The sequence below is a fragment of the Cydia splendana genome, chromosome 2 (genome assembly GCF_910591565.1).
Source record: "Cydia splendana chromosome 2, ilCydSple1.2, whole genome shotgun sequence".
Classification (NCBI taxonomy): Eukaryota; Metazoa; Arthropoda; class Insecta; order Lepidoptera; family Tortricidae; genus Cydia; species Cydia splendana.
In genome coordinates, this window is record NC_085961.1 from 12,613,889 (window position 1) to 12,640,832 (window position 26,944).

At 38.9% G+C, this 26,944-nt stretch overlaps 2 protein-coding genes across 2 annotated transcripts in view; one reads left to right on the top strand and one right to left on the bottom strand.

Moving 5' to 3' along the window:
* Positions 1-26,944, top strand: part of LOC134803954 (ciliary microtubule associated protein 1B-like) — a 97,760-nt gene that overhangs the window by 51,011 nt on the left and 19,805 nt on the right. The gene's annotated exons all lie outside the window — the stretch shown is intronic.
* LOC134803918 (beta-1,3-galactosyltransferase 5-like) lies at positions 2,859-26,857 on the bottom strand. The gene is made up of 2 exons (XM_063776734.1): positions 26,682-26,857; positions 2,859-4,626 (listed from the first exon to the last, which is right to left on the bottom strand). The coding sequence occupies exon 2, from the start codon at positions 4,578-4,580 to the stop codon at positions 3,423-3,425; it is 1,158 nt and encodes a 385-aa protein (XP_063632804.1). The 5' UTR covers positions 4,581-4,626; positions 26,682-26,857; the 3' UTR covers positions 2,859-3,422.

The window sequence follows — 26,944 nt, forward strand, 5'->3', positions numbered from 1 at the left end:
ACTGCAAAAGGGCCCAATAACTTTTTTCTTTTTTTATATAGGTATACCACGTCGGTGTCGGTGGTAAACAAGCATACAGTTTTGCTTTGAGGAAAGTCTGAAGTATCAAATCTACTTAATAATGTGAAATTAGCGTGTTTGTGGACTGCCAACATATTCTAACCTGGAAGAACATGTGTTAAACAACATGGTATAGAATAAATATGACGTCATCCGATTTCCCGAGTATATGCCATCTTAGTGAGACTAGGCGTCATGCTAAATTCACGTGTATCGACGAACAAACAAGCATACGATCCGCATGATGGTAAGCAGTCACCGTAGCCTATGGACGCCTGCAACTTCAGAGCTGTTACATGCGCGTTGCCGACTGAAAAAAGGTAAGTTTTTTCTTTTTTTTCAATACCACGTCGGTGACAAGCAGCGCCATCTAGCGGGGATATTTGGAACTAAATAGTCACTACCTTGCGCATACAAAGTGGCGCCCCCTATCGAAAAAGTTTTGGTCCAAAACCGGCACAAACACACTACTCCTACTAATCCAGTAACTTTGTCGAATTTTGTAACCTGGCTCTTTAGCGTCAAATCCGGTAGTTCTGATTTTTTGCAGACTTATTTATGATGTTGGCCCAATGAATAATACAAGTTTGTGACTTCGAGCGCCGAACGCAACTTTGTCCAATATCGAAAAACCCGCGAAAATTTCGGTTTTCTTTTAGATTTGGGCGATTATAATCCTGAAGGACTAGTTTTTGATAGTGCCTTCTCAGGGCGTTTTTAAAGTGGACTAGATTGGCTACAGTACGAGACTAGAATAGTCTCTGTACATTTAATAGTTTCCGAGATAAAGACCCTTTCAAATTTATAATTGTTTTCGAACTTGTATTCGTAGGCTAAGTAAGTGCAGTGAGTATGCTCTTTTGTCTCAGGCGATGCCGCTTGGCACAATTGTTTCTAACGTCAAACAAAGCTGATTTGAGCCGGTAGACACGAGATCGTACCTTGCCTACCCCCCAAAAAAGGGGGGGAAATGGTCGGCTCCCCAGGTGCAATCTATGCTATATTTCTTCCTGCTCTTAGCAACTAGGGCAAGGACGAGCACTATCTTATCTTTATCTTTCTTTTACCCTAATACAATTTCAAAAAAATATAAAATTAAATGTACAGAGACAATTCTAGTCTCGTATTGTAGCAAATTTAGTCCACTTTAAGAACGTCCTGAGAAGGCACTATCAAAAACTAGTCCTTTAGGGTTATAATCGCCCAAATCTAAAAGAAAACCGAAATTTTCGCAGGTTTTTCGATATTTGACAAAGTTGCGTTCGGCGCTCGAAGTCACAAACTTGTATTATTCATTGGGCCAACATCATAAACTCGTCTGCAAAAAATCAGAACTACCGGATTTAACGCAAACGCGAAATGTATAAAATTACTGTATTATACTGGTTATTAAACTATAAGTAGAGTGAGATTAAGAAAGGCGATTTTGATAATAGCATACGCAGTGCAAGTGTTATTTAATACGTCATAATTTCATAGAAGTTATAGAATTACGTTTAAAATAACACTTGGAACCCGCTCGGCGGCGGGTTCTCTGTTTGTTGTATCGCGCACAAAGCGGGAGAATGCTGGAGTCGGCTACGAGTGTAGCGCTACGAAAGCGTTGTCAGTGAATGTGTCATAATAAACGATACCTTAATGTGCAGGCAATAAGGTCGTATCCACAGTTTTTGGCGTTTTGTCCGAGTTGATAATGTAAACCTTGACTGTACTGTACCTATGTGATGTATTTATATGTGTGTCAACTAATGCTATCACATGAACGGGACGTACGGTCTGCATAACGTCTAGACAGTAGGACAAAGGTCAAATTGTTTGCCTGATTGATGACATAGTATTAGCGCGACTAATTATTTGCAATTCAATTACACAAAACTCGCTAAACTATTTTATAAGTGGTCCTTCGACCCGGGTAACCATACATTTACTTAACACCAAAAGCTTACACAGTACATTAATTTGATAATGATAATGCATCCTTGGTAGGTACAATGCATCTCAGCGGTACCAAGGATTCATTGATTGTATATTTACATAGTGTTAAGAGAGAAAACACCATACATCATTAAATAAAGGATTTAATACATAAAACTCGGAAAACAGGCGTAGCTTCAAGTAAATCACACTCCGACGCAGTAATGGCGGGCGATGCTCTTCTGACAGTCCGGGTCGCGCCAGTCCTAGTGTCACCACTGACACCTACCGTAGGGCTGCGTTCGAGCAAACCACATAATCGGTTATCAATAGTCTGAGGCCCGAGGAAGGAGAAGGAAAGTTCTAATCAATCATCGTCATCATTCCACGCAAACGAAGTCGCTTGCATAAGCTAGTTTTATTTAATTAATGAATGTTGTTGTTCAGGCTATATGGACCGTGCGCTATCGTCATATCACACATGGAAATGTCTTTATACGAGTTTTTGCACATTGTGAAAGGTTGTTAACAGAGGGGTTTTTTACTGAAAGGCTAGTCCAGTTATGTAAGACCGTGCGCCTTGGATTCAGCCTCTGCTTTGCCACCCTGTGGCATTTAGGTGGGAGATTAATCTCAATCTTAGCAATCTCTTACAAGCTTTGTTATACCTACACTTTATTTTATTTCTTATTTTTTGATCTAATTATATACCTACCAGTGGCGGCGCGTCCATAAAAGCCGATTCCCACCGGCTTGCCTGTTTTTGGACGTTTGAGCAGAGTTGTAAAGGAAATATGTAAGCCAAATTAGCCCCGGCTTGCCTATGGATATGTTTGACGCGCCGCCACTGATACCTACAGGATGTAAAGAAATAAAATGCCAACTGTGACAGTATACGTTTAATATGTAACGTGACTATGTACACCTGGCGGTTCGGGAGCACCGCCGTCGCGGCGTAAACTATTCACAAAATATAGCAGCCGATGGCGGAGACGTCACAATCACAACACAACATGGCAGATCTCTGATCGCGATCACAACGCTGAGTATTCCCGGTTCATCAATTCCTTCCCTCTACACATAACGAGATTCCTAACAACAGGTCAGTCTAAAATTAGAATTGGAATAAAATTCGACAAAATACAACATTCAATCTTATACATAATATGTGTCCATACTGCTTACTTTTAAATACGTATACTAAGTACATTAGCTACTTACACTAACACTGACACAAGTGAGCGCGCGGGCGCGGCGCGTCAAGGCGCGTCGACGCGCCGCGTCCGGCGCCGGCGCCCACGCGCACCGGGCACTTTGTAAAAAAGCAAAATAAAAAAATATAAATTAGTTCGACTCATTTGTTCACTTTCACATTGGCAACTAGACGTGTGCTTGACTGTCCGACGAAGTTGACGTCGATTTAGTTTGGTTCAGTGTCGGCGTGGGGGCTAGCTGGCGCACTTGGTCTTGCCGTCGAGCAGCTTGCGCCACAGGTCGAACTGCTCATGGTAGCGCACCATGTGGATGGCGACGCCGCGCTGCACGGCGCATGGGTGCGGCGCTACCTTCTTGTTGTAGAACTCTGGAGCGTGCACGCGGCGCACGCCGAGCCGCGAGGCCAGCACGCCCGTTACGAACACGTCTTCCAGCCGCAGGTAGCGCGCCGCCGGCGCCGCGCGCAGCAGTCGCGGCACCGCGTCCGCCGTCACTAAGTACGCGGGGCCCGTCGCGAAGTCCGGGAACACGCTGCCCGGGTACTGCGCCGGCGGTACGAAATACTTGGAGCGCGGCGCCCGGGCCGGTCGCGAGCGCCGCGCTACTTTGCCCCACACGGTATTGGTGGCGTTCCGTCGTCCGGGCGCTTCCGCGAAGAGCAACAGCTTGTTCACGTTGATGAACATGTCGTCGTCCGTCTTGAGCAGCCGCGGCGCGCGCGGGCAATACGTGTCGACCCATTCGAGCATCGACAGCGTCTTAAGCGTCAGGTTCGAGTAGCTGTCGACGGAGCGGCCCTCGATGATGTCGCCGTAAAGCGCGTCCTCCCGGTCCAGGGCCGCACGGTACTGCGGCGGCGATGCGCCCAGAACGAATCCCAGCGCCACGTCGGTGCGCTGCGCCGCGTGCCCCCACGTGAGCCGCACCGCCTCGCGTGCCGCCGCGTGCGACGGGGCGGACGACACCAAGATCACGAGCCTCAGCCGCGCGCCCAGCGCGGGGCACAGCTCGGGGTGCGGCCGCGTGTGCCCCGCTACGTACAGATCGCGGGTTAGCACCGCGCCCGGCGGGAGCGGACCCTCGGTTTGAGGTTTCTTCTCCTTTCCGGCGGATGCCTTTTTCCCTTTCACGAGCTCAGTTTTATCGGGCGGAGGTTGAGGCGGTTGCACTTCGGAAGCCGGCGATTGCTGCGCAGTAGAGTTGGGGGTCGAGTGTGCGGGCACGGCGGTGCGGTTGAGCTGGCTCGGCAGCGCGTCGGGCGCGGCGGGCTGCGGGCGGCGCTGGGGCGCGCCCGGCGGCAGACGCGCCAGCAGCAGCAGCAGCAGCGCGGCCAGCGCCAGCAGCGCGGCGGCGGGCGCGCGCCGCACGCCCAGCGCGCCCAGCACGCCCATGGTGCGCTCAAGGGGCGCGAGTGGCGGCGCGGGGACACCGGCACACCTGTAATAAATACACCGTACATGTAGCAACTCCGAACTAAATAATGCACATGAACACAACTACTATTTATTTATTTATCGTACGGCATTACTGTTACTGGATTTAAATTAAATATAAATCTAGAGATTGAGGTTTGCACTCTTCAGATACTCGATGGCCCTTTCACTGAGTTTCGCGAGGTCTTCAATCCGTCCCTTGAATTTTAAAAACTACTTAACACCATGTATTTTCTAAGGTGAATACTTGAACAGTTATTATTATTAATAGTCATAGAAAAAATGTAAAATATATATTTATAAATAATAATAATATACATATTGTTTTTGGGTGTATTTTATTTGTAGGGTTTTTTTATGTGTACTTTTAGAGTAAGTGAGTTGACGAAGCCTGTTGCGGATTTTATCGCAGTGTCGTTTTTTTGTGACGATGCCTGTAGCTGATTTTAAATTTGTGTTCACCTGGCGAAACCTGCGTTGTGGATATAAAAGTATGGTCTCTGAATAAATCTGAATACCTATATATTTCCAACGAAATAAAATTTATCCTCGTAAACTACGGCCGGAAAACAGTGCGAGTACGGACGGACGATGACGCACTTCACTTGTAGGTATATGTACCTGTCGAGCCGAGGCACACTGCCGTATTTTTTGTTGAAAATAATAATATTTTTATATCATAACACGATACGTAGAATGACGCTAGCTTTGTTGTAAACAAATTGTGACTCAGTACAATATATGGCCTCGAATCAGGAGATCTTAAATCTCTTTAGTATTGATCCATAAAAAATCAAATTAATAAGCAAGAAAACTTCCAGGACTCTCACAAGATGCTTCTTGAACAAAGGTGACGATGACTTTCAGGGGTGAGGAAATAGTGGTTATTTTTGGGATAACAATTTGCCGTATTCAGGGCAGAGTCAGAGTGCACTGGATATTGATACGGCGGCACGGCCTCAGGCGGCGGATCGTGTGTCGGCACACTCGACACCGGAGCTGCCTGCGGCCTCCGCGCTGCTAATTGCCTCGAGCTCGATGCTACTTGCGGCGCGCGACAACTAAGGACGCATATCAGGGCTGACTGACAAATCGATCTTGCAATCACCTTTATTTACACCTTTTACACACACGTACCTCGATCACACAATAAATGCAAACAGTCGTGCTTATTAAATGCTCTTAAACCTTAAACCCAATTATGTAGTCAGGCCTTGATGTCTGCGGTTAGATTATTTGCGAGTGACTGCCTAATTTATGTAATTGCTAGTTGCGAGTCGCAAACGGTTAGCAACATTGATAAGCATCAGGGATCTGTTTGCGCGGAGCTTATTTTCGGTAAATAGAAAAGATTGCAGTAAGTACCGGAAACAATGTTATCTCCATAAATAAAATAAAGTTATAATTCCTTAACTGAAATAACAGCTTACGTATAATGCTACACGTGGTCGCTGGCGAATTGCGCAAGAGATGGCGTGTTGCGCGACTACGACTGTATCATGTATATGAGTTTCTATATATGGCCGATATCACTAACACCTTATAAAACAAAGTCCCCCGCTGCGTCTGTCTGTTTGTATGTTTGTTCGCCATAAACTAAAAGACTACTGAACGGATTTTCATGCGGTTTTCATCTATCAATATAGTAATGCTTGAGGAAGGTTTGGTGTATAATTTGTTAACCCGTGCGAAGCTTAGTCGCGAAAGTTTCCCGAGATAGGGGTTTTCCTAGTATCTTATTAATTATATATCCCAACATTCCCAACCCAAGTATATCCCCGAGTTACACGCTGGTACTTGGAACAGATTTTTCACCACACCAGCTCGGAAAGGCTTACTTTGCACTTCAAAAACTGATAGCAAAGTTGCATTTTATTCACATGTGAGGCAAAGTAATAAATGCAAATTTTGAGTTGTTTTCTTATGTTTGCTGGTGGAATTGACTTTTAAATGATGATTTTGGGTGATATAAATATTTAATAACATTCATTTGGATTTGATTTGGTTTGATTTTGTTTGATATTTTACGTTTATTATTTGCTTCGGGTTGGTGTGGTGAAAAATTTTGTGTTCACCCGGGGGCAAATTTTGTTTAACCCTCGTGCTTTGAAAGCCTCGCAACGCTTAAGATCCCATTTTTCGAACCACTCGCTACGCTCGTGGTTCAATTTTGGAATCTTTCGCTTGCTCGGGTATCAATATTAGCACCAGCGGTTAAACAACAACTTTGCCCCCTTGTAAAACAAATAACTATTTACAGCAGCCGTAATAATACCGTCAGTAATATTTAGGCTATGGGGTGGTAATTAAAACCATAGATTTCTGAGCTGGACTCTATCCCCCTGATACAGTGCCGCTGGACACTAAGTAGAAGTTAAGACTCCTCTGTCACTCTGTATAAGAAGGGGGCCTTAGGGTGGTATCCTAAGGCCCATTACAATCGTGCAGCAGTTTCCCTGCCTCGTAGAGGCCGCAGAGCTAGCCAAAGGCAATAGACCACGCATAGACAATTTGCACAATGATATATAAAAGTGTAAATTACTGTAGTATGTTAAAGGGACTTCGCAACACGAGCTCAATGGCGAGGAGGCGTTTCAATGGTTGCGTAAGGTTAAATGCGCATACCGCAGCAGCTCAGCACTGGGTTGGGCAACGCGTGCTGACGCCGCATGACGTGCCGCGGAAGAAGGCAGATGGTAAGTCACCGGTTTAGCAACCATAGTACTCATAAACGAATAAGTATTCATCCGTCAGCGCAGCACAAAGCGTGTGATACAGGTTCATAAGCATACATCGGGGTTTTCGGACCGGGAATGATTTCGTGTATTTATAACTTTGTTTATTGTAAAATAATTACCAAACTATGAATTAAACGTAGGTAGTAAGGTCCAAATGTGCTTAGAAATGTTAAATTACTATAGTTTTTTACAGTTTTTACCTGTTATTTGGCTAGTGTAAAACATTCCCGGTCCGAAAACCCCGATGTATGCTCATAAGCTAGTAACAAGTATGTACCTAATCAGAATTTATTATTTATAACTGATCCAGCTACTGCTAGGAGATTTTTTTTGTGAATCGCCTTGCTGAACATCCCGCCAAGCTAGAATAAACCAAGCTCTTAATACCTACTCAATTGCGTGTCAGATGTCTATTAATACACTAAGTAAATAATGGAGTGGATCTGACCTCTGCCTAAATAACTTTAATATGCGGGTGATCATTATAATAGGTATGCAATTGATAAATCAAATACCAAAGCCCCGTGAGCCCGCTGCTGCCGCCGCGCCCTACTTGCATATATGATCAATTGATCATCTGATGTTTCGTCAAAATATTGCAACAACTATATTACATTTTAAGTAGGTATTTCCTAATTATGTAAAATCAGTGCTATTTATTCTATCATGTCAAAATTAATACGGCGAAAAACAGTACTTTATACATATTTTACATAGCCTTATCATATTTTCACTGTACATTTGATAATGGGTCGGTGACGTGTCCCTGAGGGCCTTTATCGTCAAAGGACTCCATGCCCACGCACGTGACGAATGTCAATCACTTTCGATGGGGCCTCGGAGTTTCGTAATGTCATTTTCCTGTATGTTTTTCACCTCTGCAGCTTGAACAAGGGTACTTTACTTTATGGTCGACTGCCGTATACGTATACAACGTATCATTGTACCTACTAGCTGAGAAAATGCGCAGAATACATAATTCAATGATCAATTAACCGGCAATTTATGTAGTTAAGTATAGTCATTACACTCATTAGTATTGCAGTAGATTTTGTATTACTTTAGATAGTTATGATAAGTTTATGTGGATGAGTAATCGCGTGTTTATTGCCAATTGAAAATGACAAGCGGCCTTTCGTTACCGCCGTCTACGTTGACCAGAGCGTGGTTTAAACTTTATACAATAGTAGCTGTACAAATAGGTATATAATCACACTCAAACTAGTATTGGAAGTGCCTACATACATAGCTGAGGTCGCGACCGCGTCCCGTATGTAGGTACTAGGGTTGCCAGATTTTTTTTTGAGATATATAGTATTTGGTGGTTTAAAGGATAAAAAAATAAAGTATACGCAGAAAAAATAAAGTATTTCTTTATTTCTTACACATTTTTTGCTTGTTCTACTAAAGATCTAGCAGGCAGTGACTAGAAGTTTTATAGTCAAGTCTAGATTACACTTTAAGTAGAATCTAAAAAGAGAACATAATTTTGTGGGCTATATGACATAGGGTGAGCGTTATTCATAGTAATCGGCGTCATCTCAGATTCGATAATTCGCGCCGTTTACTTGTTTGCTCCCATCGTGGCTTATAAAAGAAAAAAAAACTATTCCAATCAATCATCAATTATAGTCTCCTGTGCGAAGTTTCCGCTTCAAACCCAGCGCCTTCACCTTTATCTCAGTCGTGTATAACACATTTAAATGATTGGGTACCGTCACGCAGGTTTAATCATCACTTCATTAATTCGCGGAATCATCCTATAAAGCGAGGTTTTTAATGATGTTATTTGCCTTTAGAGGTCAGAAGAGTAGAAGGACAAGGATGAAAAACCCGTTTATGATTCAAAAGCAGTAAAATTGAGGCGAATTATGTAATAACAGTAGGGTTCCTGTTCCTACTCACATTCAAACAGAACATATCGCTGTCGAAAGTGCCGCCGTGACCGACTGATCTACACCGTTCGATGTGTTACGTGATCTATCATAACATTTATAACGAACCTAATGCTAATGAAAGTACTTATTTAATTGAGACTCTTAGCGTCACTTGCACCATCACCATCCCACTAACCCAGGGTTAACCGGTTAAACCGTTAACCGCCCTGTGTCAAATTGTACTGGTTACCATGGTAACACCAGGTATAACCGGTTAACCCCGGGTTAGTGCTTAAAGGTTAGAAGACTAAAAACTAGACTATCCTGTGTTAGGTTAGGATAAACTGCAGTTGGAGGTGGACCTAATGGTAACTAGGCAGATTTAAACTTGTAATTATCATACGATAAATAAATTGGTAGGTAATATTAATACTTATTTCGCTTAAAATTTAGTATTTTCTTCGCAAGTGTGATGACATACATTGTGTGTAACTCCGGGGGTAAGAATATTGCAAACGAGGTCTTTAGATGCACGACAGCCGCAGATTTCACTAACATCGTTGCACAATGTACTATTATATTAATCTATTATATTATTGTATACCTGGCTACTATATTATGGCTACAAATATAATGACCCCCAAAAAATACTTTGGTACCCTAAATAAAAAAATGATGCTTACCAAAAAAAAAACTGAACACCAAAAAAATAAGGCCTAAAACTACAAAAGTACCACCGTTTTAATAACGACTGCACTTCAAATTGTATTCAAATACCAAATATATTGAATGATCACCAAAAATCATTAATGATCACCAAATCTTGAAGACCAAATTAATGCGATATTTTCACCTAAATAAACCACTATGATTACCAAAAAATGTACATATACATATTACCAAATAAAGTAAACTGATGCCAAAATTACTAGCCCCTCGCGCTCAACCCATCGTACCCCGCACCGCATACCTACCTAACCTAACCTACGTTTCTAGTAGCAATTCGTTATGCTACTAGAAAAGTAAAAGTGGGTTAGGCTAGATTAGCACTGCGACCCTTACAGAAACGAAATGGTACTATACACAATATGCATTGGCTGGGATGCTACGCTCAGAATTTAGAATTTACTCGATTTCGAGACTATTGTCGGACATAGTCTGTCAGAACTCTGTCAAATTTCTAGAAGATAGAACTGTGGTTATTCTAGTGCTCAAGGGAACTGCCTATCCAGAACTGCTGAGATGCTGGGTATCAGACCTGCAATGGCTGGGCTGCTACGCTCAGAACTTAGCATTTACTCGATTTTGAGAATATTTTCGGAGATATTCTATCAAAACACTGTCAAATTTCCTTCTAGAAGATAGAACTGTGGTTATTCTTGTGCACGTGGGAGCTCGCTATCCAGAACTGCTGAGATGCTGGTTGTCAAAACTGGATTTTTGCTCAAACTTAGCATTAATCAAAATTTACCTAGAATTATCTTTCATGTTCGTGTCCCATACATATATAAAAATTTTTTTTTACAGTTTTGACTAGAACTCATTATATATCGTCTAGAAATGTTAGTATCTTTCATTTAAATGCTATTTCGAGGCTGTGGAGTGGGTAATGGCTGGGATGCTGGAGTGTCAAAATGTGAAGTTAGCATCTCATTTTAAAATTTAATTTTTTTCGCGAAAATGAGCAGAACTATTTAAAAAACCAACTAGAACTGTAGAACTATTAGGGATGCTACTAGAACTCTCATAAAAGTTTGAGATGCTAGCACTTGATATGCTAGGTTCACACACACACTATTAAAGTGGGTTAGGTTAGGTTTGAACTGCGACCCTTGCAGCACCAAACTGCTATCAGAAAAGTGGGTTAGGTTTGAACTGCGACCCTTACAGAAACGAAATGCTACTAGAAAAGTGGGTTAGGTTAGGTTAGAACTGCGACCCTCACATGTACGAATGTACGAAGATTTGATTTGTTTGTGCGACTTGTTGAAGTTCTAATTCTCTTATTGACATATAATATATCTAAGGACGGGTCTTACGGGCAATAAGAATGGGGCCAGTACAGTGTTGCCACGCACACGAATTTGAGCCGAACGTGCAGTCTATAACGCCACAACGCGATTGGTTAACGAGTTCGCATCCTTCGCGCGATTGGTCGCAACTAGTTGCGTTAGACTGCACGATTGGCTCGAACTCGTGAGTGACACCGCTGCACTAGCACCATTCTTAGTGCCCGTAAAGGCCCGTTATTAGATATATATCAATGAGTTTTCTAGTTTCACTAATATGACGTGTAAACCCGTACCCCGTTTACCCTACATTGCCCGTGAACTGTAATAAATTGATTATTTAATAAATTTTTAAAACATAATAAAAACTTTAAAAATTTGACCTACATAATACACAAAGCACAGACGGTTAATAACCATACGATAAGCCAATTTATTAATTTTATTTAAAGGGCACCTCGTCAGCTGAGCTGCGATAATAGCATTGAGTAGAGATGCTACGGATAGTGGTTTGGCCGGATACAGGTTAATCAACCGTCGGGTCCGCCGAATATCCGGTATCCGGCCGCCAAATATGCGGCTAAATTTTTGTGTGTTACAGTTTTCGTCATAAGTTCTTATTTAAATGTTTTCGTTGCGAGTCCATAGTTATTAATTTTGCTTTGTTATTTATATATTATGGTGTTTTAGTACTTAGTGCATAGGTATGTTATTCATAAATATCGTGCTTGATTACTATCCGGTATCCGGCCGGATAGTAAAAACAAGACTGGATATCCGTTCGAAAAATATGAAAAAAATCCTGAAATAAAAGCTTAATAAATACTATCAATGAAAACTATAGCGGACATGATCGGTTCAGTCCACGTCCAGTCGTTTTTGAGTTATTGCAAATAAACTTCTTTTTTATTTCTCATGCCCTGAAAGAAGGTCATTGTTGTTCTAAAAGGTGTGCAGAAAATGATACGTTTCTGCACTAGAGCATTCTAGGTTCCAAGTACGATTTTTTTGTACGATTTTAAGCAATTGAAATTTGGGTATAGATGGATTTGTTATACAATTTTCATTCTGATATTTGACTCCCCATTACATAAATAACGAAAAGTACCCTAAAAAAATACCATAAAAATTTATATGTACTTACTTACTTAGTCATGATGTTTTTAAACACATGCATTTTACTTTCCTCGTATTCGAAATGAAAAGTAGAGTGTTTATCTTGGGTGAAAGGCATCATTTCATACATACCTTGGTTAACAATCTACTATTGTTAGTATAAAGACGTAAGTAGGTACAAAGCGCTGCAAAGGTACTCCCTTTTGCTTGAAATGTACATAATACTTACCAATAGCTTTCGTTTGGCCGTTTTTAGGGTTCCGTACCCAAAGGGTAAAACGGGACCCTATTACTAAGACTCCGCTGTCCGTCCGTCCGTCTGTCACCAGGCTGTATCTCACGAACCGTGATAGCTAGACAGTTGAAATTTTGACAGATGATGTATTTCTGTTGCCGCTATAACAAAAAACCAGGCAAGTGCGAGTCGGACTCGCGCACGAAGGGTTCCGTATAATAATGCAAAAAACGGCAAAAAAAAACAGTCACCCATCCAAGTACTGACCCCGCCCGACGTTGCTTAACTTTGGTCAAAAATCACGTTTGTTGTATGGGAGCCCCACTTAAATCTTTATTTTATTCTGTTTTTAGTATTTGTTGTTATATTGCTATCACGGTTCGTGAGATACAGCCTGGTGACAGACGGACGGACGGACGGACGGACAGCGGAGTCTTAGTAATAGGGTCCCGTTTTACCCTTTGGGTACGGAACCCTAACAAATACTAAAAACAGAATAAAATAAAGATTTAAGTGGGGCTCCCATACAACAAACGTGATTTTTGACCAAAGTTAAGCAACGTCGGGCGGGGTCAGTACTTGGATGGGTGACCGTTTTTTTTTTGCCGTTTTTGCATTATGGTACGGAACCCTTCGTGCGCGAGTCCGACTCGCACTTGCCCGGTTTTTTTGACAGAATGGTAACTACGAAACCCTACACTGAGCATGGCCCGACATACTCTTGGCCGATTATTTAAAGACATTTCACTCAGCATAAAAAAATACATTGTTAAAAATTGTGTAATGTACGGAACCCTTGGAACGCGACTCCGACTCGCACTTGGCCGGTTTTTTTCTATCGAACCAAAGTCACGAAATCAGTTTTAAAATCGATGAAGTTACCAGGCGGCCTAGCCAAGGTGACGATCGCTTGCGCTTCGCCATAGAATCGCTTTGTGTCTCTCTATCACTCTTTATACATATACCTACTCGTATAGTGTGACAGTGACAGTTGCGTTGCGTTCGCTACGTAGCGTTAGCGATTGGCATGTTATCTACGGGGTTAGACACAAAGCGACTCGATGGCGAAGCGCAAGCAATTGTCACCTTGGCTAGGCCGCCAGAGAAAGGCTTCAAGATTGCTATTCATATTTTAGGCAAGGCATAGGCAACCATAATAATATTATGATTTTAATAGGCCGGCCAAGAGCATGTCAGGCCATGCTCAGCCGTTTCCCGTCTGTCACAATAGGCTGCCTTGAATGGGGGCTATTATAATTTTTTGGACCCAAGGTTCAAGAGGGTACACATTTTTTTATTTCCGAAAATATTTACTTTAAAAAGTTGGTTTGTCTATTCATTTGGAAAAACCTATCCAACGAGACACTACAACCTGCTACAACATATGCTTGATGCAAAAAAAAAAACTATGGAATCCTAAAAAGCGCTACGGTTTTTCAAAACTCTGCTGGCTGAACCTACTACACCTTATAGGCCAAGAAAGGTACGCTCGGCTAGTATGGCGGAATGGAAATAATTAGTAATAGCTGAAATTTTCGGTGTATGGGACAGATAATAAATCTAGTGATTACGTCGATACATAATCCAAATAAATATATTACATTTAGGTATTTAAAAAAAAATGTAAAAATAAAAAAAATCACAGAAAGTTTGTAAAAAATATTAATAACATTTTTTAAATTTATACTCATAGAGAAATATTTGCTTTATGACATTAAGCATGAATCACACAAAAAATAATTCTGTATCCTACATTTAAAGTAATTAACCTACGGTTATTATAAAATTCAGTATATTTCCGTCCTCAAAAATGGTAATAGGCTATTTTTTCTCTCATTATTTCCAAATTACAATAAGTACAAGCGTTGCAATTTAATCGTACACTAAATAATACCGTATGGTAGGTTTTATGGGGTTATGCATTAATTGCCTGGTTAAAAATGGTAATAGATCAATATCATATGGGATTTTTATTATGAGTTCTCTTTCGTCGAATACTGTAAAAATCGGCTTGAAATATGATTCGTAACACAAAAAACCATCAAAAACGTTATCGTTGCTTTAAAGTTGCCGCGCACGAGCCAGCGAGCTAACGCGATTGGTCGTTGCATGGAGCGGGGCGACGGAACGATGAAACTTCCATTGCCCCGAGCGCGAATATTTAAAAAAGTATTTAGTATATTTACTATTTACTCGGTCAAAACATATGTACCAGTGAACGTAAAAAATATGGGAGACTAGATTCAAACTAATTTTCAGCTTTAATCTGGGCAAGAGTGCTGTAAATAAGAAAGTAAATTTTACGTAATTGCAGGCTTTCCGTCTTTGCGTGCGCGTTAAATTTAATACAATAATAGGCCAATTATATAGGGCTATTATACTGACACACACCCAATTTGATAGCAGAAAAAGACGCGAAATTAAAATTTTCTTAGGGAAATCAAATCTTCGCGCCTATAAGTTTAAACCATTTAAGGTTTCAATAGCGGTCATTTAAGTACCACCCCTCACCACTAAAATGTAATTATCAAAAACGACAGTTGCTAATGTTCCCTAAAGTAAGCATTTCTAGTTATTGCTGCAATACAGTGGTACCGGGCACCTTGCGACGCAAGGCCGAGCAGGAATCGCAAACCTTAAAATATTTGCACTAATTAATTGAGTTAGGATTTTGTTAGTACTCTTTAATTGAATAGCAAAAAATATAAGTTATGTATTAGAAATACCGTTTTTAGTCGATTATTAATTGAGTAATTATTGTTAAACTTATTTTTACCGTGTGGTGTCGGTTAAAATTTCACTAGTAACATCATTTGGCGACTAGGGCAATAAAAGTCGACACCATAACCAACAAATTAACAAACAACAATAACCAACAAATTAACAAACAACAAAAATTTGCAGTAATATTCCAAAACTCGACTGAACGCAAGCGCACCGAACCGTGTCGCTCCCCTGACGCGACTCAGAGTCACAAAACGTAAGGCCGTGGTATTAACGTCAGCGGATAGCTGAGCGGCGAGCGGTGACTGCAGGCGGCAATAAGGTGTTCAGTTAATGTTTTTATAATTTGAAATGACTTCGTTTCCATGTAGAAATAACCAAACAGACTTTAGAAGCATTTAATATTTTATTTGTGGCCGTATGAATTATGTTTTATTGGTAAATTAATTACAATTATTCATATTTGTGGATAAAACAATATACATACTATAATTAATACTAAATTAACATTAAATAAATACATTATTTATGACATAAAAATACATTGCGCGTATTTAACTACTTACCACTGTTTAATTACGATACTTGCAAGCAAGTAGTAAAGTATATGGCTCCATCCTATCCTGTACCACGATATACAAGCGATAACATTTTTGCGAGTTTTGTATAGATAATGGATTTGTCGCTAGAAAATTACGATATCGAGATAAAAGTCAGGTCTCTGAGCGCTATAAACCTTAAATGCTTTTTACTTATACATGTTTTAAATTTGCCGCGCTTTTTCTAGTCAAGCTGAATGTGTTTCACTATAGAATAGTAATCGAATTGGTTCAGATTTAACGTTTAATGCATATAAATAACATAATTAGTAAATAACATAATTTTGGACTAAGTACATTATATTATACATGACATCAGGCTATGGTTTGGCGCACCGTGACCCTGAACTGCGCGGTAATGTGTTACGGCTGTTAAGTGAAGTCCAGACGGGATGATCAAATCGACCGATTTGATCAGAAATGAAATTGGGGTCAATCTCCAAATTAAGCAACAATTAAACAACTGTACCGATATTTGGAACCTCAGAATAATATACCCGGCCGGATACCGGATAGTAACTTTGCTTGATTTCAGAGTAAACAAATTGGATTTAAGTAACAGTCACTGTCATATTGTACATTACTCGTTTATTATTTCAAAACAATTTAAACATCCACTCACTTGCACGCGTAGGTACCTACTCATTTCGAACATAGAAATGAGTCCGCGCCAACGTTCACCACGAAACAGGTTAAAACCTGCACAATGCGCACCTAAAAACCGAAATGTAGGTATTGTTAAATTTAGTTTGTAGTTAATTAGTTTTTTGGTGTAAGTGTATGAACCAAGGTCTGAAATAAATGATTTTTTATTTTTTTTATTGTTCCGCCGGCCGAAGATTCGGCGCTCGGATTAGTGATGGGTAGGACATCAATTTAAAATGAGTTTGTATGAGTACCTCATTTTCTAAAATGAGGTGTTACAATGTCTTACTTCAAATGAGGTGAGGTACTAGCATATATTCAGCGTCGACTATTCCATTAACTCCAACGGCGACAAAAATATTTAATGTATATACATATTTATGTATTCATCACTTCCTTTATAAATAAATAAGTAGTAATATTTAATTGGAGTGCAATTCTGGAGGTTAAGAATAGAACTTTTAGGAGAAAGATAATTTTAGAATCAAACTAAGAACATAAAGTACCTAACTTAATTTGCTGCTTTTATGAAACTTGTTCTAATGTAGCTCTTTTTTATTGTTAGATTGTTTAGACCTCCTCCTTGCTACTTGATATAATTTTAAGTATAATAATCACTAGCGACCCGCCCCGGCTTCGCACGGGTTAGCAAATTATACACCTAAACCTTCCTCAAGAATCACTCTTTTGATAGGTGAAAACCACATGAAAATCCGTCCAGTAGTTTTTAAGTCTATCGCGAACATACAAACAAACCCACAAACAGACAGACGCGGCGGGGGACTTTGTTTTATAATATGTAGTGATATATTTCATAAGTACCTATTAACCATAAAACTACCACATTTTTAACAAACTAAGGAGAACAAATTCAATATTTTCACTAGTCATTATTATATAGAAGTGACTAACTTACCACCTCAGATAATTTAACAGTAATATCATCAATATGATAATAAACAAAGCACCATTCGCGCCTGCCGCACCGGCTACATTTACACTTCATTTTTTCATGCAAAAGGCACCAAGGAAGATCCGCGGGTATATTTACTGGCAAAAACTATGTCCATATTTTGTTATGATTATAAGAATTATCACTAGGTATTAGGTATTAGAGAACTAAAATTAACTAGGTAGTGAACGAAGTACGAACAAAATAAATATAAATATGTCATAATCATAACTTGAGAGTTCGAAGTCGTTTGTTTACAAAGAATGTTAATAAAAAGTATTGCAAATTCAAATCGGTATAATTTACATCTACATTTTTATTTTACCTATGAAAATTATACTTACTTTTTATTTAATAAACTTGAAACTTATTGAAATTATCATAAATTGTGTACGCTACCGTATTATATTTCAATAATATTTAAGTTACTTAAGGGATTTCTGTTTCTAAGCAAGCTTCGTAAATGCCCGCCTGGTATACAGAGGGCGTACCGCGAACCAAGTTCGTCATGTTGCCTTCCTGTCACACTTACGTACGAATTTACAAGTGCGACAGAGAAGCAACACGTCGAAATTCGTTTTGAGACTGATTTCTCGCGCCATTTTGACACGTAAGTTAGGATCAAAAAGGCGTAAGATGTATGAAAGCTTGCAGCGCTTACGCTTGTTGTCTTTCGTGTTTAATTTTTAACGTATTTTCGGTGGTGACGCGAGGCGTTATTGAAGTACGGCGCGTGCCTGTCTCACTCCCTCTTTGGGTATTTCTAATTCATTGTTTCATTTTGAAAGGATTGAGGTGTTCATGTCACAGAGAGGCGGTGAGTGGTACAAACTCAATGCTTTTCTCGGTGGACCTTTTGTCGTTGCAATAAGGTTTGTAGTTCGGCAGTTGACAGTGTGGACCATTACGTCCATTACTCGTTTCTTCATTTGAGTTTTGAGTGTCGGCGAGCGGGCGAGCACCTCGAGCGCCTCGCGCGATCCAGGGACTCTCTTGCGAGGTTATGAGGAGCGTATGAGTTTTGAAGGTCGCGAGTGAAATTGAAAGGATAAGAGTTTTTTTAAATTTGAAGTGTGTGAATGATTTGTGTGGCAAGAGGTGTTTGTGATGCGCGCGAGTAAATGAGTAAAATGAATAGAGGAGTGATGTAAGACATTTTTGCGGTATGAAGTACTGCGACAAATTAACAAAATGAGTGGTACAAATGAGGTGCCTCACGAGTGAGCGACTCAACACTAGCTCGGATACCGTATATTTGGCCGACGGTCAGGCCGAATATCCGGTATCTGACCAAACAACTATCCATTGCATCATTTGCATCTCTAATTGAGAGTGGCAACACTGTCGTAGGTCGTATTGCCCTTTTCTAGCATATACGTCCCTCGCTCCTACATTCCCACCACACAGGCAGGTTGCTTTGTCAGTTATACAAGGCAAATTTTCAAGTCATTGGCTTGCTGTTTTTCCATCTGGAAGGTCGTGAAGCTAAACTGCTGGTGAGTTTTTGAATTTGTACCTCAGTTTAGCTGACTATATTGAAATAGTTATATATTTTACAAGGGGGCAAAGTTGTTGTTTAACCGCTCGTGCTAATATTGATACTTGAGCAAGTAAAACATTCGAAACATGGAATCTTGAGCGTTGCGAGGGTTAAACAAAATTTGCCCCAAGTGAAACACAAAATGTTTCACCATACCAACCCGAAGCAAATATTAAATGTAAAAATATCATACAAAATCAAATACAAATGAATGTTATTAAATATTTATGATTTAAAAGTCAATTCTACCAGCAAATATAAGAAAACAACTCAAAATTTGCATTTGATTCCTTTGCCTCACTTGTGAATAAAATGAAACTTTGCTCTCAGTTTTTGAAGCGCAAAGTAAGCCTTTCCGAGCTGGTGTGGTGAAAAACAGTTTCTAACGGCTTATGCCGCTCGAAATAAATAATTAAATTTTTCACGCCACTGTTTGGAAATGTGGCAATAGATGGTCTAAAACCAAGCTGGAAAGTAGGCAATAGCTGTAGCACCTGAACCACCACTACTACAATGTTTCATTGTTATCATCATCTGTCATTGGTGACAGTTCGCTACAGCAATGAGTATAATTTAAAACATAAAAATCAATAAAAGGTCTTTTTTGGCGCAACTTTTTCCTTCAAAAATAAATTTAGGTTATTTATAGGACCAATATCTTGTTAAAAAAAAAACGACATGTCAAACTATTCATTCATTCAGTCAGTTCATTCGATTCACGCTTAAGGTGTTTTTTACTTTTGTAGCTGTTTGTGGTTTTTTAGCAAAAACGCTTCTAAGTTTAGAGTCGGTTTGAAGCAAACAACAGAAAAACGCCTCTTAAATGTGATAAAAAAGAAAAAAGGCGGGATCGGAAAATTCTCACTGACTTGGATAGTACTATAAAATATAAGAAACACGTATCTACGCTCGCTATAAAAATGAGTTGTTCTAGTGAAGAAAATGATATTCTTACGCTGACGCCTACCGAAATTCAAGAGACAGCACAGGCAGTGGCTAGTAATTTGCTACCAGAGAAATCGCGGGCTAGTACTTATAGTTATGCAAATGTTTCCTTATTTCCTCGCAGTAGTCGTGAAAAGCACTATGTAATGCCTCGGCCGGAAACGCTAAAGATGGAGTCGTATTATTCGAGGGCCTCCACCAACGTGTCAGCCCTCAAACTCACTCGTCCATCTTTTAGCGGTTTTACGTCCTCTCCTATAATGTACTATAGTTGTCCGTTAAATTATCTAGCAAATAAAAACGATCCGGAATAGTGATGTGAAAGTGCAAGAGGATATTAGAAAGAGAGATGCCTAAGAGTACCATACCATAATGAATACATGTGTCTTAGCTGTATATTGTATTGTTATAAATAATGTTAAAAATGCTTTATGTTGTTAATGTGTTCCAAATTGTGCCGTTTTGGCATTAGCTGTAAGGTGCAATTTGTTATTTGAAATAAATAAATAAATACAATAAATGTTAATTTTACAAAATGTACCTATCAAATTGTATACTTTACTAAATATCTCTCTCCTCACAGGTGTTACAATAAAGGGTGTACATACTACATAATTAATTAAACACTCATAATATAATTATATTACATACACATAATAAGTATATCATAGGATAATATCCTATACATATTATGTATAATCACATTGGTTTGGCGTCTTCCCACCACCAGGCGATAACAAACATGTTTCAATATTATTCGTAGGTTCCGAATATCGGTACAGCTGTTTAATGACAGCATTTACACAAAAATAAAACGCTAATTAAATAACTTATCATATCCGGAACTACAGATGCAACGGATAATTGTTTGGCCGCATACAGGATACCGGATGTACGGCCTGACCATAGGCCGAATATTCGGTATTCAGCCGCCGAATATTCGGCCGGCGGAAATATACCTACATTCCGGTTTTTTAGGTGCGCATTGTGGAAGTTTTGACCTGTTTCGTAATGAACTTTCGCGCGGACTCATATAGGTCTATCACTAGGTACGAAATTAGTGCGCGAGCTAGTGAATGGAACGTTTAAATTGTTTTAAAATAATAATCGAGTACGATTATATTCCGATATCAAGCATAGTTACTATCCGGTATCCGGCCGGATATTAAAATAAGGGCGAGATAGGATACCGGATAGTAACCGAATATCCGGTGCATTTCTATTCGGAACCTAAAGTTTTAATCCTGCATGGTGCAAATATGTATAATTTTGAGACAATGACTTGAAAATTTGTCTTGTATAACTGACAAAGCAACCTGCCTGTGCGGTAGGAGTGTGGGGGAGAGAGGGACGTATATGCTAGAAAAAGACAATACGACCTAGGGGCTGTCCATACATGACGTCATCTATTTTTGACGATTTTTGTCCCCCCCCTCCTCTAAGATCATCCAAAAATCATGCTTCGAATGACACCGTTTCCTCCTGCGTCATGCTACAATCATCCGATGTCCAGACCCGCCCCCCCCCCCCCCCAAATTTGAAATGACTTAAATTTATGAATAGCCCCCTACGACAGTGTTGCCACTCTCAATATTATTTATTCTTAGGTTCCGAATATGGTGCAAGGAGTAAGGTGCAAAAGTGTAAACATATATTTGACGTCGACTCTTATTATGCTATGTTATACTTATTATGGAACTTAGGAACATAAACTATGAATAGAAAGAGCACGAAATAGTCAATATAATACGTTTGTTGAAAAAAAAAGTCTACAGACGCTTAGGCGCGAAGGGTTATTGTCTCATAGAAAATTTGAATTTCGCGCCTTTTTCTACTGACAAAGTTGTTGGATAGACGTTAATATCAAATGAAAGAGTGGGCCTACACACTTCGCTGTGACAGAATGTGAAAGTGTCACCAAAACTGTCAAATGACTACGATAATAAGTATTCCTTTTATAATGCCACTCCACACTATGCCATTCTGAAATTAAATAAGACGATAGATAGTCATTCGCAATTTTTATTTTTGTAGTGGGTCATAATTGACGTATATAATTACGAATATAATTTGAACATCAACCAATATTAAAATAATATTGGAAATGATATCAGTTATTTTTAATCAGCTATCATTCACGCGCGCGTTCATTTTGCTCAGACTTGGCCGCACAAATATCTGGTGCGAGCGAGACGCCCGCGCACGTTCGAATTGGCCTGTCACTTGTAGCAACTTGTAGGTAAGTACATACTTACCTACATACTATCCACGCGTCCTTGGCACGAACTCCCGCCACCGCCCGCATTGAAACTGTCCCCGCGCGCCGCAAGGAAATGTAATCCTTAGCATTAGCGCAAAGAGTTCAAATTTGGTAGTTTCATTTAGCAAATTTGTTAAAATGCACATATTTATTACATTGACCATATTTTTGTGTGATTATGTATTGAATATCACTTTGAACGTTATCAGAACAAAGTCTGCAAGAAATTATATCTATAACCATTTTTTCTAGCATGTTTAAGGCGTAAATATATATACAAGTGATACAAATAATATTGATGTCGGATTCTCGGATAAATAGCTTAATGAGGTAGTTTTATGGTAATTCAATCAAAGACCTAATTATTACTTTTTTTTTATATCAAGTTACGACGTATATCCGTGAGGCCCCGCCATTTATTGAATGAGTTATTTTCCGTGTTAATATTTTGACTGATTCCATTGTCGACTCATTATAAATATTATTTTCGTCACGTTTACGAACTAAAAATACTATTACTATTTTTAACAAACAAGAACGGCTCTTTTTTTTAACTATTTTTTTTTACCTACTTCCGGACAGAAAGTTGGTTGGATTCGAAAATAAAGTATCTTAAAATGATCTAAAGAACAGGAATAAAAAAAGAATTGCCTATTACTAATTAATGTTTAACGTAACCGTATCTTTACTGGAGTATTAAGCTAGTTAGCCACTGCCATTATCACAATACACAATAATGTTTTTTTAATTTATTCTCCATAATCCTGAATAGGTACATTAATTATGTTAGTAATTTCATAATTTTTATGATTGTTAGATTTATTAGCATTGTCTTTTCATTATGGTTAATAATTTTTTTTAAGTAATTTCAATACAATACATTGATGATAAAGTATCACAAGGGTTGGGATAATAAATATATAAAATGTAATAACAATAACCAAGCCCATAAAATAGTATTGTAATAAATAATATGCTACTTCTAAAGTATATGTACTCAAATATGTAGAATAAGTATTCATAGATCTTTATAACCTACATGTGTAACTCTAAAAGTCTAAACCTACATATGTATGACTATGGCCAGTCATTATAATATTGTCTAAAATACCCTGTCTAGTAAGCCAACTGCGTAAAGCGATTGGTTACACAGCTGTGTAACCGATAGTGCACAGGTGTGTAAGTGTGTACTGACCGGCATGATTTAAAAATAGGTAACTGATGATGGAGGAAGTCAGCCCATTTATCAACTAACAGCTAGTTATTTTCAAAACAAGGCTTTTAATGACATAATATTTAGATATCAAATATCATAAACTGAATGCCTATGTTACACATATGTCTCACTTATACTACAAGAGGATCTGCATTCAAAAGTAAATCTGGCAATACAAGATTCCAGCAAATCAGGAACTAGATTTGCTGGAATCTTGTTTTGCCAGATTTACTTTAGTATATCACAATCCGAGTATATGTGAATGTGATGAAACAAGAATCTAGTGAAACAAAAATCTGGCAAATCGGGAACTTACCTGTTCAAATTCTAGTATGGGCATTTATATGTGTGTTTATCACAAATGTTTGTACCTGAGTGAAGAGTTGTGTATGTTGTCCGTCAATGTGTATTTATATTATAAATATTGTTGTATATTAGGTCCTTACCTATGAAATTGGCGTTTTTGTTCATAGATATAAGTCTGATCCTAGTTTTTTTTTTTTTACAAAAGTACATACACAATTACAATAAAACTACAGTGCACTCAATAAACAACGATTTTACATACAATTAATTGTTATTTTTTATTGTTAAGTGTTCAGAATTAAGCCTTGAAAATAGGTCTTTTCATGTGCTGTCGGTTCGAGTATTAAAATTACTTATATTTTTCTAATGGTACCAATTTTCAAGAAATGGAGATATTGAAAACATACCTTAAAGGTGTCAAAAATTACTGGAAAAAATTTGGTTGGTTAGAATTAGCCATCAAAAAAATATCCGCAAAATTAATTGTATGGAAATTCGTGTTTCGTTGAAATTCTCCGAACAAAACGCCAATTTCATAGGTAATGACCTAATAGTAACCGCAAACAAGTCTTATTGGGCTGTGGGACTAGGTTGCTTGGTTTAAATGGTCCTGTAATATTGATTTATTTATTAGGACTATTATAATACTTACAGTTGAGGGAGATATTTTGTGTGATTTACACTAAATTATCATTAACACATTCGACACCGCGTACCCGACTCTCGGGCACTCGTAAACTTTACTCAGATGCCGGCATACCCGCTAGTCGGGCAAGAGCTATAAACCTACACGCGACGCCGAAGTGCCCGACAGGCGGGCAAGCATTGCATCTTCACTACCTCAGGGCTGCCACTGCCACTAACAGAAAAAATTGTAAGTCTTCTGATTATTATGTGGTCGAAAAGTTGGTACTTACAGTTGATTATTATATTTTATTACTTCACTTTGTATTTTTATTTACTTTACCTAATGCGATTACAAAATAAAAATTCTTATTAGTTGGTTACGTGAAATTGCATACACGGGTATGTATCAATAGGAGTTAGAATTTTCGTAAATCGTACAACCTAATTTGTGTTTACGAATATTTAGTAAGTATAGGTATACATCTATTTCATGAGTACTTACTCATAGGATGATTTTTGTGAAACAAAATTCGGTGAAAAATAAACCAAGAAATTCAACTAAGTACCTAACAACATTCTAACTTCTAAGCGGCAGTTCTCAGAAAAAGACAATAGGTCAGTCATCATAAAACAGCACTGCACTGCAACTGCATGGAAGCAAAACGTAACAAGTAGCTTTGAATAGTTACGATAATTAGTACGTTCGTACACATACAATAAAGTCGCAACTTCTTTGACAAAAGAATGTAGTTACTGTGATCACTTAACCCTGGAGATGTTGTTTACCATCCCTTATCTATTTGAAGTTTGCGACCCGGGTTTTTTTTCAACCCGGTCTCGGTGTAAAATTGCAATCGGAGCCATTCCGTAATGGTTTGTGATGTGCTTCGGACGTTGTTGTGTTGTGTTAATTTTCATTTTGACGACTCGGCTTGTTTTTTGGACAACTGTGATTTCTGCTTTCTTACTGGACTTTGTGGTTTAGCCTGTTGATGATTTGGCTTTGTGTGATTTTATTCATTTCCTACTGCCCCACTGAATGCATTGTGATAATTGATAAAACGGGGAGCCTAAACAGATGAGACAGCAGATTTAATTTTATCCACGTACTTATACGAAAGTTACTTGGCACAGCCCTGAGCGTCCGCCGCTTGCCCGACTAGCGGGTTCGCGGCGTGCAGCATTGAGTTGCACGTCGTTGCCCGACTAGCGAGTACTGTCGGTTTCTGGGGTATTGTTTGAAATTTTGCCTGGTTGCGAAAGTGTTAATATACCGTTAAACTATTGAAAATAAAAAATAAAACACTAAGAAAAATGTTGTTTTGTACTGACTTTTGACTGGACTATAAAAAAAAACGGGCACCTACCGAGATAAGCTCCTTACTATTTTCTACTGTTTTTAAGTAGGAGAATAATATTCTAAAGGTTAGAAAGCGGGATCGGTAACAGTTTTCTTATAATAAGATACCTATTTTTCAGTTTCATACAAAAAAAACTGATTTTATTTATTTCTGCTTTAAATAAGCCTTATTTGGAAAAAAATTATATAACATTTTTTATTCCTTACATCATTTTCAACTGAAAAGCATTTTTTTAAATAGGGTTTTAAAAAAAATGTGAATGTCCATTTTTTAGTCATTTCGATCCACTGTGACATGGGTGGTCCAAAAGAGACTTGTGCAATGGTTTGCACAAGCTTTAGCTGTATTTAATTATTATTAAATATAGCTAAACTACCATAGTTGAGTTATAATTAATAAACCATGAGATTACAATAAAGAAGGAATATTTATAGACAACAATGTTGAATTGCTTCATGCAAACCAATGATTTGCATAATAATAAGTAGTAACAATGCACCCAGACAGTGGTCAGACAGCTTTAAGAAACCAAATAGTGTAACTGCTTGTACAATACACAGACAACTCAATAAATATAATAACATAACAAAACCACAATGGGACGGGCACAAGCAACTACTGTGCAAGTTGTGACACAATGACAGATGCAATTCTCATTAAGGCACTGGATGTAGTGTAATTGAAAACAAAACTGCTTATTAGAATACAATAAGTTTAACACCAGTTAAAGCATCAGCGCCTTTCCGAGTTTTATGACCAAATATACAGCCAACAGGGCAATTTATTACTCGACAGACCAATTTTGCACGAATGTAAATATGACTATATTAATATTACTCGTAATTTTCTAAGAATACCTGTTAGGGCACTTTCGAGGGAACGTCAATAAAAGGTGTTCAATGCACATACCATGCGAGTGCTGAGGCGTAGTTGGTAGCGGAAGAGGTAGCTAAGGCTTTTGGGGTTGACACATGGCAGGTCCGCTGCTCCTCTCACTCACTACACGAAACTCGGGCTCCGCGGGCGCCCCGACCGTGCACTCTACTCCGCCACTCACCCATCGAATGAATTGACGTGTCGTGACAGTTGACTTGACAAACCAGTCAAACCACAGATAATATAAAAATACCTTAATTGCGTTTCGTATCTGCACTTAATGTTAATAATATTTA

Coding starts and splice junctions, on each gene's coding strand:
- LOC134803918 (XM_063776734.1), bottom strand. CDS start 4,580: ATGGGCGTGCTGGGCGCGCTGGGCGTGCGGCGCGCGCCCGCCGCCGCG.